This window comes from Schistocerca americana, chromosome 3, assembly GCF_021461395.2.
Source record: "Schistocerca americana isolate TAMUIC-IGC-003095 chromosome 3, iqSchAmer2.1, whole genome shotgun sequence".
In the NCBI taxonomy this organism is placed as follows: Eukaryota; Metazoa; Arthropoda; class Insecta; order Orthoptera; family Acrididae; genus Schistocerca; species Schistocerca americana.
In genome coordinates this window covers 661460409-661478903 of record NC_060121.1, presented here as the reverse complement: position 1 = coordinate 661478903, position 18495 = coordinate 661460409, and the positions used below count along the sequence as shown (strand labels likewise).

Sequence of the window (18495 nt, the reverse complement as noted above, 5' to 3'; positions counted from 1 at the left end):
AAGGGAAACAAACTTAGAAGTTTGCCACTGATGCTGGAATTCTGCCAGATGCAAGAGACTTTGAGGACAAGTAGAATGGAATACAGCGTCTGTCGGGAAGAGATCAAAAGTCAAAAGAGTAAAACAAAGGCAGTAGAATGTAATGTAATTGAAGCACCCAATTATGGTGAAGATAGATAGGGAAACTAAAGAAAGTAGATGAGTCTAGGTAATTTGACAGCAAAATCAATGACAGCTGCAGCAAAAAGAATATAAAATGATTGGCTTTATCAAGAAAAAGATTGTATGAAATATAGCAATTTCATAACACCCAGTACACAATTAAAAATTAAGAAATCTTTTCTGGATATTTTATCATGTAAGTGAAATTTCAGACAAGAAAATAAAAGCTTTGAAAATGTGCTACAGAAGAATGCTGAAGATGAGATGGACAGGTTGAGTAAAGTGGAGATATGAATCTCACTGCAGAAAGAAATTTGCAGCACAACTCTACTGAAAAAGTGGTTATTTTCAGGCCACATCCTTAGTCAGCAAAGGGAAAGACCAAGGCATGAATACAATAAGCAGATTAAAATGCATGTACGTTGAAGTAGTTATTCTTAGATGAAGAGGGATGCACAGAACCGACCTGGGTGGGGAGAAGCATGAAATGTATGCTCACTCTTTAGATCACAACAACCACAATGCCAACTATTAAACGTCTTCACATAATTCAGTGTGGCTTTGTGAAAATTAATATAAGCTACTTTAAATGTAATTCCATGGTTTACTGAAGTTTTACTGAACTTTTACAGAACGTACTCTGCTGAATGAGGTAAAAGCTTATGAAATCATGGCTGTACTACAGTCTGACAAAAGATTTGAGCACAACCCCCAATTACTTGAGGGGAGGAAGAATTATCTGTGTAATAACTACAGTGCATCACATTTATTACACGTTTACTATGCAGTTTTTATACTAACCCGTCTCTGTTCTGCTGTTCCTTTGTGTCCTTTTTGATTGGTGTCAATCCAAGTTGGTTGACTTGCACTCCCTGATCCATTGTTGGTGATTTGCGTGTAAGCAATAGTGGTGTTGTTGGTCTGGAACCTCCCGTCAGAAGATCTAGGAAAGAAACTGAAATCTGGAACGTTTTGCACTATTCTATCTCAATGAGCCAAGAAGCAAGATACAGTGATATTCCTCGAGATGATTTAATTTTACTAAAATGACTCAAAACAGTAAAATTTAAAAAAATTGGAATTTCATTTGTTAAATCTAATTTAACATTTTGAAAATGGTCAGTTCAGTAAATACATAAGCAAGAGGTGGTCAACAATGTTTAATTCTCAGAGTTCCTGTATTGAATCCACAGAGTACTTTATGAAATAATATTTGGCATGAATAAATGTGAGTTGTACAATATTGATAGGAACACCAACACTACCACCAAATTGTTCAGTCTTCCACAACAAAGCCATCACTAGTTGTAAAGCTACTGTACAATAGTGGATGTACAATATGGTACAGTGTTCTTTCCCAGGCATGGTGGTAATATTCTGGCCAAATGTCTGCAAGCAAATAAGTGGCACGACTCCGTAATAAATATTAATCGGTACTGCCTGTACTGACAACACACAGCTGACGAAATCAACACAGAAACAATGGAGACATAGGGACACATTCTTAGTAACGATGCAAAAGATCTACCACTTTAATTGGAGGCAGTGCCTTTGCCTTCTACTATCACAATCTGAAGTAAAATTACACCCCAATCCTCATTGCATTTAACCTACAAAGGGAAGAGGGAGAAAGAAGTCCTCTTCATTTGTCTCTGGAATGAATTGTTTAACATTCTGCAACAGTGCCTCTTGGCAATCTTCTCTTAAGTTCCATCTTATTAGAAGGTAACTATGATGACACAAATACCTGCTTTGGAGACTGAATTAATATCTATTCACTCATTTACACTTTATTGAAGGGCAAACATTAATTTTTTGTCCCATTGGATATAAATAAAGTATACTACACAAGATGCGAAAAGAGGTGGTAACCTTTTGAAGAGAGAATTCACATTGCTTGCAGCCTGGCCATATTGATTTTAATGAATGTTACAGGCAGATTTAATTTTTGCTAGGATTTGCATGTGTTCAATGACAAGTGAATACAGAGCACTTTGTAATAATCACATTCTTCGCTTAAAATATCTAATCTCTGGAATATCACGTAACAAAGCTTGCTATTATGTGGGCAAATTTCAAAAATTAAACAGTGCAGTAAAGTTAAGAACTTTTGTGAAGTCTTGAGGTTAAAGTTTTTCCAATTACAAAACAGTCTCTCCAACAATTACATTTGAATCCACTACCAATACCTACATTTGAATCCACTACAAACACATTTTAGAAGGATTCTAGTGCACATTAAAGTCTTCCATTATCTTCCGATCTCTAGAATACAGCCCGTGACAAATCTACAGCTGTAATTACAGCACAAGACACCATAGACAATGGTATGAACTTGGGTGGTTATTAATAACTACAGAAGGGGCTGAAGGTAACATTTTTGAATCATAACGTCATCTTTTAATATGAGCTACTGAATGACACACGGATTTCAACATATTAACTACACACTTTGAACAGACAATTTTCTAGAATAAACTGTGCTGCCTTTTCCATTAAAAAGTACTTTAAATATACAGAAACAACAAAGTAATTCAATTCTGCAAATAATGTGTGAAACATTCTTACTAATGAGTGAAAACTGCATGGATGCTGAATACGGCAACATGGAAAGGTATTTTTGTCCCTTTAAGTTACAATATACAAAGACTGTCAATGGATATTTCAGACTTCTTATTCATTGATGCCATTACATGAAAGTGAGTTACTTTTGTTGATATTACTCTTCAAGCAGAGAAAAATCACTAATTTTTGATTTACACAAAGAATGGTAGTCTATGGGGCTTCAGCCTTGCTTACACAATTTTGTATAGGAAGTAAAAACGTAATGCCTAGACCACAATTTTCCAATCACAATTAAAGTTGAATAACTAGTTTTGATTGCTATCAGTAACCATCTTCATATCTGTTACATGTAGGAAACGGACTAAGAAAATTATTCGACAATCGAGTAGTATACAAAGACAATGTACAACACTTGATCAAAAATAATAATGATCGAATTGTATATGTAAATGGAAAAGTTTGGCAGTCACTTAACATTGTAGTATAAACAAAGTTTATGCTCATTAGGTAACATACTGTTCAAAAATATGGAAAGGTGTAAATAAGCATTGGAAACCATCATTAGCTGTAGTCATGCAACAACATGCATTCATAATTACTAAAGCAGTAACAGCACATGGTTGAAAACATCACCATGAGCAAGCCCGATTGTAGACCTGTCAAAAGAACTGCAGACCAGACATCTCAAAAACTGTGTTCATCCAAATGGATTTAATATATATATATATATATATATATATATATATATATATATATATATATATATATATATATATATATATATAAAGAACAGCATAAAGATTACAAGGTAGAGATGTGTGTTACCTCCTGAACTGGCAACATGCCACCTGTAGGAAGCAGATGCTATGTAATTGCAATTAATTCATGAACAAATTGAAGCAGCTTATGCTTAAGGCCAATTAATTTCAAAATCATGAAAGTAACATGGAGTGAAGTTAAAACTAAGACAAGGAAGCTGCTTTATATAGATTATTGGCAATGTGCAAAATCGTCCAGTTGCTCGAGTAGAAGTTGGATCAAAAGCTCATTACTTGCACTAGAATTCACGTATTATCAAGAGAACATTATACACAATGGTCCCCAAAACTCTCCGCTGTTCTGCAGCTGTAAACATACAAGCCACACAGTTTGTAGTAATTTTATAATGAAGTTAAGTGAGGCACGAAATAAGAGGGAAATATCAAACCCTAGCTTATTCAAGAATGATCCTGTGTGGCATATAATTTAATTTTTATACAATATGTAGAAACTGTAAGGATAATATGAGAACACTGCACACTACCAGTCTGACAAGACTTGTCCAATTATGCAAGGGCTCCTACCGGCCAACTGAAATAGCAAACACAGGCAATAAATGGCATGGGAGCACTTTCATTTACAAAGACTGACAATTATATTGTACATATACTGCAAAGGAACATAATTAAGATGACAAAGTGATTTTCATGTCTAACATGAGCCTAAAGTAATAATGATGTCAATGCCCTCTCATCACACCCACAGCAGTATAAAATGTCTTATTTCTGTTCCATGATTCATCGTCTATAGTGGCTTCCTTCACAACAGTGTTGTGAAACTGACAGAATTGCCACCGTTAAATTACAGTGACCAATGGCTATAAAACATCTGATGTCACGAACTGTTCCAAAAAGAAACAAAAAATATTAGGCCAGAATAAGGCCCTCCTGCATGTCAACAGTAATCTTATTGAGAGGGTTAAATTTACAGCTATGACCTATAATAATCATGTCACAAAAAATGAACAGTGCTTTTGCAAAATGGCTGTTGCGATTGGTATGCAGACTACTAACTCACTCAAATCATGCACCAGATAAAGCGAATGCCTAGTAAATTTCATAAACTGGGTACGCACAAAATGAACTGCAATGACTGTGACCGTAACTATATTGGCCAGACAGGCACAGGGGGCACAACTACTCTCTAAACATCCTTTGGCTCACATATTACTAATGAGATATATGGTACAAGACATTACTGAAGGGTAGAAATATTACTTCATGTGCAAAGAACAACACTCTAAGAATTAGATATTTATTCCAGCGTGAAGAAAGCCCCAGGTAATGTTTAGAATGACCAAAAAGCATTCGGCAAGAATTGTTTCTTTCGTATCTACAGCAAAATGTCACATGGAAAGTAGCCGTTGCTAATCTGCCACTGCACGTCTACCTGCCTTCCGCATGGAACACACCTATCTCACCACTGACTGCTAGTGTTACACACACAAGGTTGCTGTCAACAAGTATGCACCTGAAGATGATTTAACACCATCGAAACTGGTCACCAATGAAACCAACACCTTAATACAGCTGGAGGAATTTAGTCATTTTTAACATATATTACACTAGCCGACGTCCCAAATCGTCCATTTGAATTATGGATATACGAAGATCAAGTCTAGGCAGTTACAACACTGCTGCTACCGCCGCCATCTGCCATCTAGCTGTGCCTGCCCTCAGTGCTGCTTCCTGCTTCACATAAGGTGGTATTCGTCACCATCAGCTGTCACCTCATCTCATACAATGTTTTACATTTCATTGTTGAATTACACACACACACACACACACACACACACACACACACACACACACACACACACACACACACTAATATGAGTTTTATTATTTGATCTACAGTGTGTGTTATGTCTCTCTTTGTAAATACAAGTGCTCCTGTGCCATCTGTCAATGTTTGGCTACTTCGGTTGGCCAGTAGGAGCCCTTGTATAATTCTGTGCTTTGAAGTGCCTTTCAGACTGGTGGCACACAGCATTCTCTGATTATCCTTCAGTTTGTACGTATTTTATGAAGGAGGCAATGTCACATGCCATGCAGGATCATTACATAAGCTAGGGTATGGTATTCACTTTTCATTTTATGACTATCACTTAGCTTTATTACAAAATTTCTATAAACTCTATGGCTTCTACATTTGCAGCAACAGAACAGCTGAAAGTTTTTTTTAACCATTGCATACACTGCTCTCATAATCCCTGTTATACTATTGTAAGTAATGAAGTTGCGATCAAACTTTTACTCCTGCAACTGGACAATTTCGTATGTGACCGTCAACTGTGAAATTACTGTATGTGGTTCATATTTTTAGTGCTACTCATTATTTCAATGTTTATGTCAATCGACTCTCATATGATACATCTTTTAAAGATGGCATGCTTCCAGTTAGCTGTACAAGGCCACTTCCCCATCTTTCAGTTTTTAACTTCCCTGTTTTTTACAGTTTTGAAATTCGCTGGCCTTAAGCATAAGCTTCTTCAGTTCATTCGTGAATTAATTTTGCAATTACATAGCACCTGCTTCCTACAAATAGCATGGTGCCAGTTCACGAGGTAACACCGATCTCTGCCTTTTAATCTTTATGCAAATATTATCCTTATATTTTAAAATCCATTTGAATGAACAATAATCTTTTTGCGATTTTTGGTCTGCAATTCTTTTGACTGGTCTACAACCTGGCTTGCTCACAACAAGATTTTCAACTACGTACTACTGTTTCCAGAATGAGATTTTCACTCTGCAGCAGAGTGTGCGCTGATATGAAACTTCCTGGCAGATTAAAACTGTGTGCCGGACCGAGACTCGAACTCGGGACCTTTGCCTTTCGCAGGCAAGTGCTCTACCAACTGAGCTACCCAAGCACAACTCACGCCCCGTCCTCACAGCTTTACTTCTGCCAGTACCTTGTCTCTTACCTTCCAAACTTTACAGAAGCTCTCCTGCAAACCTTGCATAACTAGCACTCCTGAAAGAAAGGATATTGCGGAGACATGGCTTAGCCACAGCCTGGGGGATGTTTGCCCGCGAAAGGCAAAGGTCCCGAGTTCGAGTCTCAGTCCGGCACACTGTTTTAATCTGCCAGGAAGTTTCACGTACTACTATTGTTTTGGGAATTACGAAGGCATGTTTTTGTATGACTACAGCTAACAATCCTTTCCAATGCTTATTCACCGTCTATTCATATTTTGAACAGTATGTTACCATATACTCATTACCACTGTTTATACTACACTTAAGTGGCTTTGTCAAATTTTCACTTTTACATTGGCTCCCCATTATTTCTGCTCAGGTGTTATACACTGTCCTTGTATACTACTTGATTGTAGAATGATTTTCTTAGGCTATGTTTACTACATGTGTCACAGATCTGAAGATGGTTGCAGATAGTAACAAACTAGTTACCCAATCTGAATTCTGAAAGTACAACTGCAATTTTGGCATTGAAAGTCTGTAATTCTAAAAAATTTTATTTAATAAACCACATTAAGATAACTGTCTCACCTCCCCCCCTCCCCACTGCCACTCATGTCAGGCTTCACTAATATGTTACTTAAATTTAAATGACATCCTGGAAACTCCATTGTGTTGTGCAGTTAGTAATGACATCAGGCACTGACAACCATAAGGGCCCCAAAGCACAGGAAGTTTTGAGAGAAACAGGTGTTTCTGAAAAATCAGATTTACAGTAACTACACTTCTCACAGGAGTGAACTGCTTTTTAACCGAGTTTCAACATTCTATACCTACTATGAAAAAATAAAGTACATTTTTCTCACTATTTCAAATATTTTACTCTAAAATCTGAATCATAGCCACTAGTTCTAATCATATGGGCACATGGTGCAAGTAACGAGTTTTTTGACACTGACCAAGAAGCATTTAATTGCTAAATTATGGCTATTCAGAAGAAACAAGCCAGAGGTTGTGAAGTGGAAACTGCTGAAGGGATCGGAATGCCACTGCCTATGGAAGAAGGTGTGGCCCCTACACTAAGACTGAGGCCCCATACCCACTGTTAGAGGAGTGAGAGTTGGTTGGTTTGGGGTATAAAGGGCCAAACTAGAGGACCATTTGTCCCTTTTCCCTGACCAAGCAATGCTCAAGGTTCAAAAAACAATGCCACACCTAAAAGGAAAACTAATGAGAGAAACAAAAAATGGGGAAAACATACACCACATGGAAAAGTAGGAGGAGGTGGTAAAACCCATAGAACATTTGGTCTGGACTGGCTGATCACAATAATGAAAGAGGATGAGCCAGCCACTCTTCAACACACTTAAATGTCCATAAAAAAAAGCCAGATGAACACATGCAGAGAAAAGACTACCACCAAGACAAACAAATGCAAAGAAAGTGCGACAGTTAAAATGGAGGGAGAGTGGTGGACTCAGAGAGAAGGCTAAATGCCCACCCTTAGATGGTACGATAAAAACCCCTTCACAATAAAACTTAAAACTAAATCTGCTGTTGAGGCATTGTCACCCAACACTGAAAGTAGGGTGCTGGGAAGGTAAGAAGAGCACCGCCGAGCTGCTAAAAGTGGGCAGTCGAGCAAGATGTGGACTACAGTCATATGTGAGCCAGTAACACCGAGGTGGGTCCTCACGATGGAGGAGGTAGCCATGTGTCAGCCATGTATGGTCAATGCAGTGCCAGCAGAGAATCACAGAGTCCCTGCGAGAGGTCCGCATGGAGGTCTTCCACACACTCTTATAGTCTGATTTAAAGTAGTTGTAACTTGACATTTGCACTGAGAAGTTGCGGCGTTGTCATGTCAAGCACTGACTGGAGGCAGCCGCCTCAGCGCATCGCTACCCCCCAGCGATAGAAAATCATTTTAAGGCCTTTATCTTCTACAAAACGTAAGTAAAAAATTTCAAACCCACATATGATGTATATCTCTACAATTTCTCACAATCTGTCAAATATCTATTCTTAATTTTAATTACGACAAGAGTTACGTTAATTTGTTTGAAACCATTTAAATTCTCGATTTCGCCAACAGCTTCTAACTTATCACGTCATTACTGAAAAACTATTTGTATCACAGCAAAATATTTTTTTCCATTCATTAACAAAATAATGCACTCGGCAAAGAATCCTTAAAAGTTTTCGTAGTGCATCACGTTTCTTGTACATAAATTTCTGAAAACAGCATTTTTAAGCAACCCTATCAGTACTGAACTCGAAACAAGTATGACGTTTAAAATCTCTATCTCCTATAAATATTATGTAAATATTTTGAAATTTACGTACAGTATCGGTCTCAGTGGTATCTATAAGGAAATCAAATATCTTTTCTTAATTTTAATTAGGGCCGTTGTTACATTAACTATTGAAGTGAGAAATTTTCGCGTCCGGAAAAGTTTTCTTCTTTAGATTGCAAATCTCGAAAACTATTGCACACATGGAATAACATCTTGGTGTATATACAAAATGATACAGAATTAAAATTCAGTCTAACTTACCGTAAGGAGATGACGAGAGCTGGCCAAACAGTATTTCTTAGTCTCACAAGAAGAATAAGAATTAATCGAAATAAATTCACAAACACACTATTTAATGGCAGTAAGTACACTACACACTACTCAGACAATGTGAAAACACCATTTAATTCAGAGTCAGAGTCAGTGGAACTATCAGTCTCGCTGCTCGTATTGACAGATATAATCAAGTCTTCGACACTGCTGTAAGATACCTTCATTGTTCCATGCGTCCTGTATCACTCCTTTCACATGATGTACTACCTTCTGCCAGTCTTCTGATGTCACAATTTCAACTGCCTCTTTCAAAAGGCGTTCCATTTCGGCTAATGTGAATTTCTTATTTTCTGCAGCAATATGCCGCTTAACCTGAGCCCAAATCAGCTCTACTGCGTTGAAATGTTAATGGTAAGGAGGCAATCTGAGCAATTTATGCCTGTATTTTTTTTGCTACTTCATCCACCATGTAAATCAGGTCCTTTGGCTCGTGTTGCGATACAGGTTCTAATAATTCTGCCCTTGTAAAATTACTGTCGAACTGCACCTTATGTTTCTGTAACCAGCTAACACTGTCGTTTTTCCTCGTTGCCTTTGTGGGTGCTTTGTCTTTTATTACTGAATGATAAGGAGTGTTATCCATAACAATGACAGTGTTTTTTGTTAAGTTCTGGAGCACACAGTCCTTCAAACCATTTCACAAAAGTATTGTGGTTCATCTCTTCGTGGTAGTCGGAGGTCTTATTTGAACTGAATAGCAGCGGACAATTTGGAATGAAACCTTTTGAATTTCTGGCATGTGCTACAATTATCCTTTTTCCTGTACCGATCAGAGCTGCCATACTTCCGCTGATGGTACTGTCTGTCCAGCGTTTTTTTTAAACTGTGTCCTGCATTCACCCACGTTTCACCAAGCCAAACATTATCAAAATTTGTCCCCACTAATTCTCTAAGAAAGCGGCATCGCCAGGCTGCAATATCTTGGCGTTCCATTAGTAACTTTCTGCCAGAGAGAGATTTATAGCAGAATCCTAACATTTTCATGACTCTTAACAAAGACGATTTACTACCATGAAACAGGTCAGCCGCTGTGAGGGTAACATGTAGTTTTGTGAGTGTTGGATACTCCTTCCTCGAATAAAATGCGTATATTTGACGACGAATGCCATCTTCCTGAAAAGAGTCAAGTTTTGCGACTCTGTTCTCCAGCCGCCTCTTTTTCCCAGATGTCTCCAATTTAGATGAGTCACTTGAGCCTTGGTTCGTGAATTTCTCCTTGCAGATTCTTATTACTGATCGTTCGCTAACTTGCAGAGCAGCTGCAGTTCGCTCCACCACCTTATCCAAAGGAACGAGAGGCCTTCCTGCATCCCCCCCCCCCCCCCCTCTCTCTCTCTCTCTCTCTCTCTCTCTCTCTCTCTCTCTCTCTCTCTCTCTCTCTCTCTCAAATACTCCCTTAAGGAACACACGTATTCACGCACCTGACTGCGCATAACGACTCCACGTCCGCCACTTTTTGAAGGTTTCCGAGGAGTGTGCAGCCTCGGCCTCCCTCTCTTGCGACTGCTTTCATCAGACATCGTAAACACGCGAAGCTACAAGTCACTCAAATCTCTCACCCGCACATCTACAACGGCTCGCTGAGGACTGACTGGCACAATGCCTTAGTCAGCTCAGCAGAGCGAAGTGGCAATGCAGTGGCAGCAGCCTGTCAAGTGACAACTACTTTAAATCAGACTATAGTCTGATTAAGAGCATGCAGTTTGTTTTGTATACTGATATTATGCCATTCCATCTCTCAAAGCTGAAAAACCTTGTGGTGTAATAATGATCACAGGTCAGATACACGGATGCTGATCTCTAGAAGCAGTTTCCATGTAGCCTGTCAGTGAGTTCATTTCCTGGGCTTCCAACATGGCATGGGGTCCACACAAACATCATGGAACTCCTAGATGATCACTAGGAAAGGATGGCAGGGGTAGCATTGGTCAATAGCTTGTAGGCTGCTCAAGATTCAATACAGAGAAGAAACTACTCCCATACATGAAGCCAATGTGACCATCAGCCATCAAGCCCTCAATGTAAACCACTTCATCGTCCCGGGACATATCAACAACCTAGAGGAAGTGACAGCACGGAGCTGCACGGATAACTGTGTCCTTAGGACCATGTGAAAGGTCCAGGCAAAGCTTTGACCTAGGTGTACACCATGGAGATGTACGTGAATGGACTTCTAGTATAAGTGGTAAAGGCAAAGACTCCATTTCAGACAGAAGAGATCGCAAGTGAAATGCAATCTTAAGCCCTGACCTGGGCCTCCGATGCTGGAGATTAACTGCCATGGATGGGGAAAAGGGGACTAATTTGGATGCTCAGGAGAACTAAGAGTGTGTGTAACTTAACTGGCAAGAAGTTGTGCACACCTAACCTTCAATGGAGGGACACAGGCTTCCTTCAGGACACTGGTCACCAGACTCGTCCTAGAAGCTCCTGCTGCCAGTCGAACACCATAGTGGTGCACAGGGTCGAGTAAACGCAACGCAGAGGGTGCCGCCGAACCCTAAACCAGACTCCCATAGTGAAGGTGGGACTGAACAAGGGCACTGTAGAGCGATCTGCACCCCAGTTGGTGTTGCTCAGGCAGCAGAGGGCAGACTCGAGGTAAACTAGATTAGCAATGGTAGGCCACGAGACTCCAGGATCCAACACAACTGCCGATTACCATACATTCTAACAGCTTACAAAGAACGTTGGTAAGGCTGATGGGCCGATAGCTATCTAAATCATGCAGGTTTTAACCAGGTTTGAGCCCTGAAATGATGGTGCTCACCAGCCATTGCGATGGAAAGACGCCATCTCACCAGATCCAGTTGAAGATGACGAGGAGATATCGCTTGTAGTCTGACGAGAGATATTTGATCATCTGACTGTGGATCCAATCTGGCCCAGGAGATGTGTCGGGGCAATGTACAAGGATGCTGAGGAGCTCCCACTCTGTAAATGGAGCATTATAGGGTTCACTGCGACATTCAGTGAAAGAGGTCTTTAATTTCCATCTGCTGTTTGAGAGTGCAAAATGCTGGGGTGATAATTCTGACACAGAGGTTCAAGCATAGTGCTCAGCGAAGTACTCGGCAATTGTGTTTTCGTCGGTACGTAACACGCCATTGATGTTAAAGCCAAGAACACCTGTCTGGGTCTGGTACCCACAAACACATCTGATCTTCCTCCAGACTTGGGAAGGTGGTGTGTGGCACCCAATGGTTGAGACGTACATCTCCCAACACGCCGTTTTCCATCTACTTATAAACTGGCAAATGTGGGCACTGAGCTGTTCAAAAGCTATTAGATGCTCTAGGGGAGTGTGCCACTTACGTCTCTGTAGGCTCGCTGACCACCTTTAATGGCCTCCGTTATTTCCAGCAACCACCAGCTATTTACTTTCACTAGGGGCACCCTGAAGGCCAAGGGTGCGTGTTTTCTGCCACAGAAATATCATTCTAGTGACTTACTCAACTACCACATCAATGGTACCATGTGGGAGACATTCAACAGTGACAGCAGAGGTGAAAGCTTCCCAGTCTTCCTCATTTAAAGCCCAACTTGGTAGATGTCCGGGGGAAATGGCACTGGGGATGTAACAGGAAGATGGGAAAGTGGTCACTACCACATGAGTCATCGTGGGCTCTCCGGTGGACAGATGGGAGAAGTCCTGGGCTGCAGAGGGATAAATCAATGGCCGAGAAAGTGCCATGAGCCACACTGAAGAGTGTGTGTGTGTGTGTGTGTGTGTGTGTGTGTGTGTGTGTGTGTGTGTGGGGGGGGGGGGGGGGGGGGGGGCCAACATTCAAGAGGCAGAGGTTGAGGTTGAGGTTGAGTTGAGACAGGAAAGTTCCGATCTCTCTGCCACGGCCACTACCCAACAAGGGGTTATGGGTGTTAAAATCTCCCGAAAGTACAAAAGGTTTAGGGAGTTGCTGAATCAGTGCAGCCAATGCATACAGGGGTACTGCACCATCTGGAGAAAGATATACATTGCAGACAGTTATTTCCCAAGTCATCCTGACAGCCAGTTTCAAGAGGTGTTTGAAGGAGGGCACAGGTTCACTGCATAATGAATTCAGGAGAGATGCACACACCACCTGACACATTACTGTAGTCACTACGGTTCTTGTGATGTCCCCTACAACCGTGGAAGGCAGGGGTCTGCATTGCTGGGAACCGGTTTTCTGGAGGGCATTGCAGAAAGCAGGTGTAAAGCTTAATAGTTGCTGTAGCTCAGCCAGATGGTGGAAAAACCGCAGCAATTACACTGGAGCATGACATTACAGGGTGTATACGTGGACAAGGAAAAAATTCCCCGATGAAAATACACATTCTCCCAGATGAAAATACACATTTTACATGTTAAGTAACAGTGTACCTTTCCTTGGAACTGTAAAACTTATCAATCGTTTCAATGGTTGTGGTTTTATACCACGGTGTAGAATTTCTCAGCACTTTACAAAATGAAACTCAGGGGGAAAAAAACACGTTTTGGAAAGATGTCTGATGTGCAGCACCATGTACACTGCATATTTTCGTATTACGAAAGTATAAATACGAATTCCAAACACCGTATGTTACTTTCCGAAGGATTGAAATCGAGATTGCGATGCGCTTTTGTAAGCCAGTCGTAGCTCGTGTCAAGCCATCTCGCCAGCCGATGGCAGCGGATATTCAGAGCATAGGACACGTGATGTAGTCAGCCAATAGCGACATCACTGTTAAGCAGTGTGAACACACAAATAGAAAAAGGTAATGGTTTAAATTAATATACATAGCATTGCTACAAGAAAAGAAAAGCTTCCACGTATAATGTTGGATTAATAAGCTGCAAGAGAAGCTAAGCTTTCACACATAATATTGATCTTTTTGTGTGTGTTGCACTTTAAGATACATCACACAAATGTTCCAGTAAAATTTTTAACAATGACATAAATGTCTGATCTTCTGGGTGCAAAAATATTCTAAATGGTCATCCTCAAAGATTTGATTTTTGAATGAGAGTCAAACGCTCTGCGATTTAACCAATTCATCGGACATTCACGCACAGAGTTCATCTTGTGTAAAAGGATGTTTACTTTACTTGAAAATAACACTTTTCAAACATCCATTCGGAATATTTTCCCGCGACCTGTTAGATTTGATTCAGCAGTTGCACCAGATGACAGGCGTTACCGCACTTGCACAGCTATGACAACGCAGGAAGCTCGTACGTTCGTATGTGTAAAACATTAAAATATCTTAAATTATGTCATAAAAGAAACAAGACATACTCTAAGAGCATGGGAATTTTGTGAACCATACTAAAATGCATAATTCAGCTTGAAGTACACATTCGTATCTCCAGATTCAAATGAAAATTTTCTTGGAGTACCAGAACCGTATTATCTCATGTTTGGTTCTTTATTATAGCATAATACCATATGTGCTAGAAGATGAAAACGTGAACTTGAAATGCAGGGAACAGTTGAAACTAGCTAATAGTGTGGATTAAACACTTCATTTGAAATTAATTGGCCTCAGTAGAAAAGATTAATGAAAGTCTTTCTTTAACAAACCGACAAAAAAACTTCATTGTTCTGCAAGGTGATTAACGTTTGACTGTCAGAAAGGTGGAAACAAAATCAAACTAATAACATAGTTTAGCCTTCTGTAATTATGTGAATGAATTTTAATTCACTTGACAGCTGCCGGCCACAGAAATCCGTTTTGTTTTCATTTGACTTGAGAGCAATAAATGAAGAGGAAGCAACAAAATCACTTAAACATGGGTCACGTGGAGACTACCATCTCCCCACAACAACTCAGACTGCTCTGTGCATTAGGTCCGGATCTATGATATTTCCGAACTGGGATAATATTAGATAGTGGTGCCTCCCTCCTTCGAGCGTTAGAGGCAGGATGCCAAAAATTTTAAAAATCTGCTTTTCAAAAAGTCTTCATTTTGTAGCACACATCTTTCTGAAGAGTCTGATACATAAAACATAGAACGTAAGACATGTTATTTGGTCTTAAGTGTGCTGAAGTGAAGTGCCACGCCCCTTCACACAGCATTTTTCCATCACACGTCTCTGTATTTTGCTCTGTGAAATTCAAACATGTAATGTTTTGTAAAGGGGGCCATCAAACTAAATTCAGGCCAGTGGAAATTTAAAATGTCCTGTGGTGCCTCTCCTGCCCCAGTCAGCCAGTTTGACATCCTGCCCCCTCTTAAAATAATAAACTCACAATTAATAGCAGATAGGATTATTTGTAACTCAAAGAACAAGAATTCTTTAGAAAATTTGCACTCTATTGCCTATTAGCTAACAGGCTTGCTGTTTTGTGTGACAAAATTAAACATAGGATACATAAAACCAGTAAAGACAGGAGACAAGCAAGACAGTAACACCTCTTCAATCCTGAAGTCTTGGCATTTTTTTCTCTCTAATCTTGCTACAACTTTACATGGCATGCTTTCCTTTCTAGGAAAGGATCTATTACCTCATCAAAATTCGTCAATGTTTTGCTACATGAAAAAACAAAATGTCGTTGTCTAATACTAGAAAGCTATTCTGTGGTGTGGCTTCTCGATTTGATTACATGCATTTTGTCACTGCTAGATAAAACGAGTTAGGCCTGCCTAATATTCCAGCAATTGTTACACACCAAATAAACAAGACTATTTTGGCACAAATGGTCATTTTTATAACAATATAATTCGTGAAGTACCAATATCAAATGCCTATTAGGCTTACTACAAGCAAAAAGTTTTGTGTTATGAAATACCGGTAGTTCCACATTTCATTCATACACTCTAGCTTCTGAAGCAAGACATCGAAAAGTAGTAGTACGAAATTTTTATATAAATTTGGAATCGTCATATTCTTCCACAATTTGTGGGAGTCCCCGTTTCTTCTCCTTCCTCGTTCTAACAATCAATCTTGTCATCACTAATTCTGTAACTATTCCTGCCAGTGCCAAAATTTATTCTCTGGTTAACTTTACAAACCCTGCCACAATCACCGGTTTAGTTATCCCGCATTTATTCTCTGGTTAGATGTTATTACATGTTTGTACAACGCGTTTTCCTCACTACCTCCAGAATAGAACTTTAGTGGCCGCTAGCCGAAGACTGTATAACTGGCCCTTAATAGTGTAGCGGTCTGGCCAAACATTTGTCAAAATTTCGTTTTCATGGATCACTGGGAAGACAATACATAATCTTTGATGCCTGTAATTCCTGTTAGTCATTTATTTCCACTCTGGTAGTATGAAACTATGGAATTCACTAGTAATTCTAACAGCACTGATCATTTGCAAACCCAGTCAACCACATAAACAGCGATTGTCATTTACCCTTACGTGTGTACGAAATTGTACCACAATGTCAAAGAAGTAGACAGCACGTATTACACGTAGACCCTTTTGTTTGCAGGAAAGTTTATTTCTAGATACGACGGGGATTCCCCTGGCAGACACATCACGTACACTATGCACGCATTCAAAAATCAACTTACGATTCATTCATAAATCAATATAGAATTTGATCAAAAATGTTCAAAAACCAACAGGGATGCGTTCAAAATCATATGAGTAATCAACAGACCAAAGTGCCCTGGATGCTAGGCACTTTGTGAAACAAGGTCTTTTCACTTAATAATATGAATTTGCTCGTCGGCAGACTGCAAGAGGAGGTCGCAATGGAAAATAATCTCCTGGACCATCTCGAGGCTTTTATGGGGAGTGATGGAAACAGGAGTACACCCAGCAGGTCACAAGCAAGTAATGCCCAGGACTGGGCTGGGGATGCTGTCTGAATCAAGACCATCGCTTCTCATCTTTGACAGCACTGTCACTCCCAAATTTATCCTCAAGATGTTGAACAAAAAAATTGAGGCTTTATAGGTAGAAAAGTGTTCTGCTACAGACTAAATACTGAGGCGAATATGGCTCTTATTTCTGTAGTCCTGCATTCCTCCCATGGTATAGCGAGGTAGGGAAATAATTTAGGATCATATCTGTCAGCATTGTACTTGCTGTTGCCCTTAGAGGTCACCAGCAAGAGATGACTTAGTCCACTTCATTGCAGGTCATCTGCCCTGATGCCACCCACTACAATCAGGGCTCTCCCCACAGGCGCCACTCAGCCACAGCGAAGGCCACCTGGCATGATGACCATTGCAAGGAGTCGTGATGCCCCAGGAAGACAGGCATCTACTCTTTAGCATATGAGGGAGTTTACAGCTCAGGCATCAGCAGTGCGATCTGTGTTTTCATGAGGCTACCACCAGCTACCGTGCTGGATATTGAGCGCACATAAATCCAATACTGTCATGGGAGCGAAAAAGGTCAGGAGATAACAGAAGATAACATAACCCGAAAGTGTCCTTGCCCAAATAGTTGAATTGCAGGTGGAGATGCAAAGCCATGACAAGAGGTTCAGGAGGTTGAATCTAAGGGCACTATGGGTAACTTGTGCACCACCTAAGGCGTCCTTCCCCATACGGCCCGCACTTTTGTAGAATTTGGAAAGTGGCAGGTAACACCATAAAATCGGACCTGAACTTATAGGGGAAAAAAGTGTGACTCCTTTTAGTTGCCTCTTAACAGGCAGGGATACCTCGGGGCTATTCTAGCCCCTAGACCCACAGGGGGAAGAGCATGGGCTTAAACCCCATGTGACAGCAGAGCAGAAGCCGCATTTGGGTCTCTCTTCCACCAACACTGGTAAAAGGAAATGGATGCTTCAACAGGGAAGCAAAGGGGTGTAGTGCATTTCCTTACAACAAAAGGGGTGTGGGAATGGAAATTCACCAAAGAATGGCAAAAGTGTACATTGTCATTTTGACATTCATGTCCAGGCCAATGGTTTCCACCTGAACTTGCTCATCTTTAATTGTGAGGGCGCCCATCTGCTTGGCAATGGTACCAATAATGCTGTGAGGCATTCCAGATCATGGTCCATCAGCCAACAACACCCATGCGTCCTCATATTGCTAGTGATAATTACCTCTATCCCTTCAATGGACAAGCGTTGTCTTTGTGCATCTGTACCATTCTTTTCTCACTTCCCATTGCATGCACTCCATTGCCAGGAAATTAATTATGCCCCTTTGTTCTCCTCTGAAGCCTGCACTTCTGTTTTCAGCATAACAGGGTGCAGTGGATGGTCAAATACATGAATGTGCTTTATCTATCAGGTGCATTATGTCCTACTGGCAAGTTTGAGGCCTGTGCACTCATAGGGACCATATCTTCTTCCATAGGCAATGGCATTATGATCCATTCTGTGGTTTTCATTTCACAGTGTCCAGCTCATTTCTTTTTGAATAACACTAATACTATTGTACACACAACTGTGGCACCCTCCTTGCTTGAAAATCTTGACAACATTAAGTACTTATAGGCCGTGTTAGGACTGTAAATCA

The 18495-nt window shown here is 40.3% G+C and overlaps 1 protein-coding gene across 4 annotated transcripts in view; it reads right to left on the bottom strand.

The window, feature by feature from the left end:
* Positions 1 to 18495, bottom strand: part of LOC124605110 (protein LSM14 homolog A) — a 157418-nt gene that overhangs the window by 65639 nt on the left and 73284 nt on the right. For all 4 annotated transcript variants that reach the window (XM_047136562.1, XM_047136563.1, XM_047136564.1 and 1 more), the window contains exon 4: positions 964 to 1105. In XM_047136562.1, the coding sequence (XP_046992518.1) occupies positions 964 to 1105 (142 nt within the window). The remainder of the gene's footprint in view (positions 1 to 963; positions 1106 to 18495) is intronic.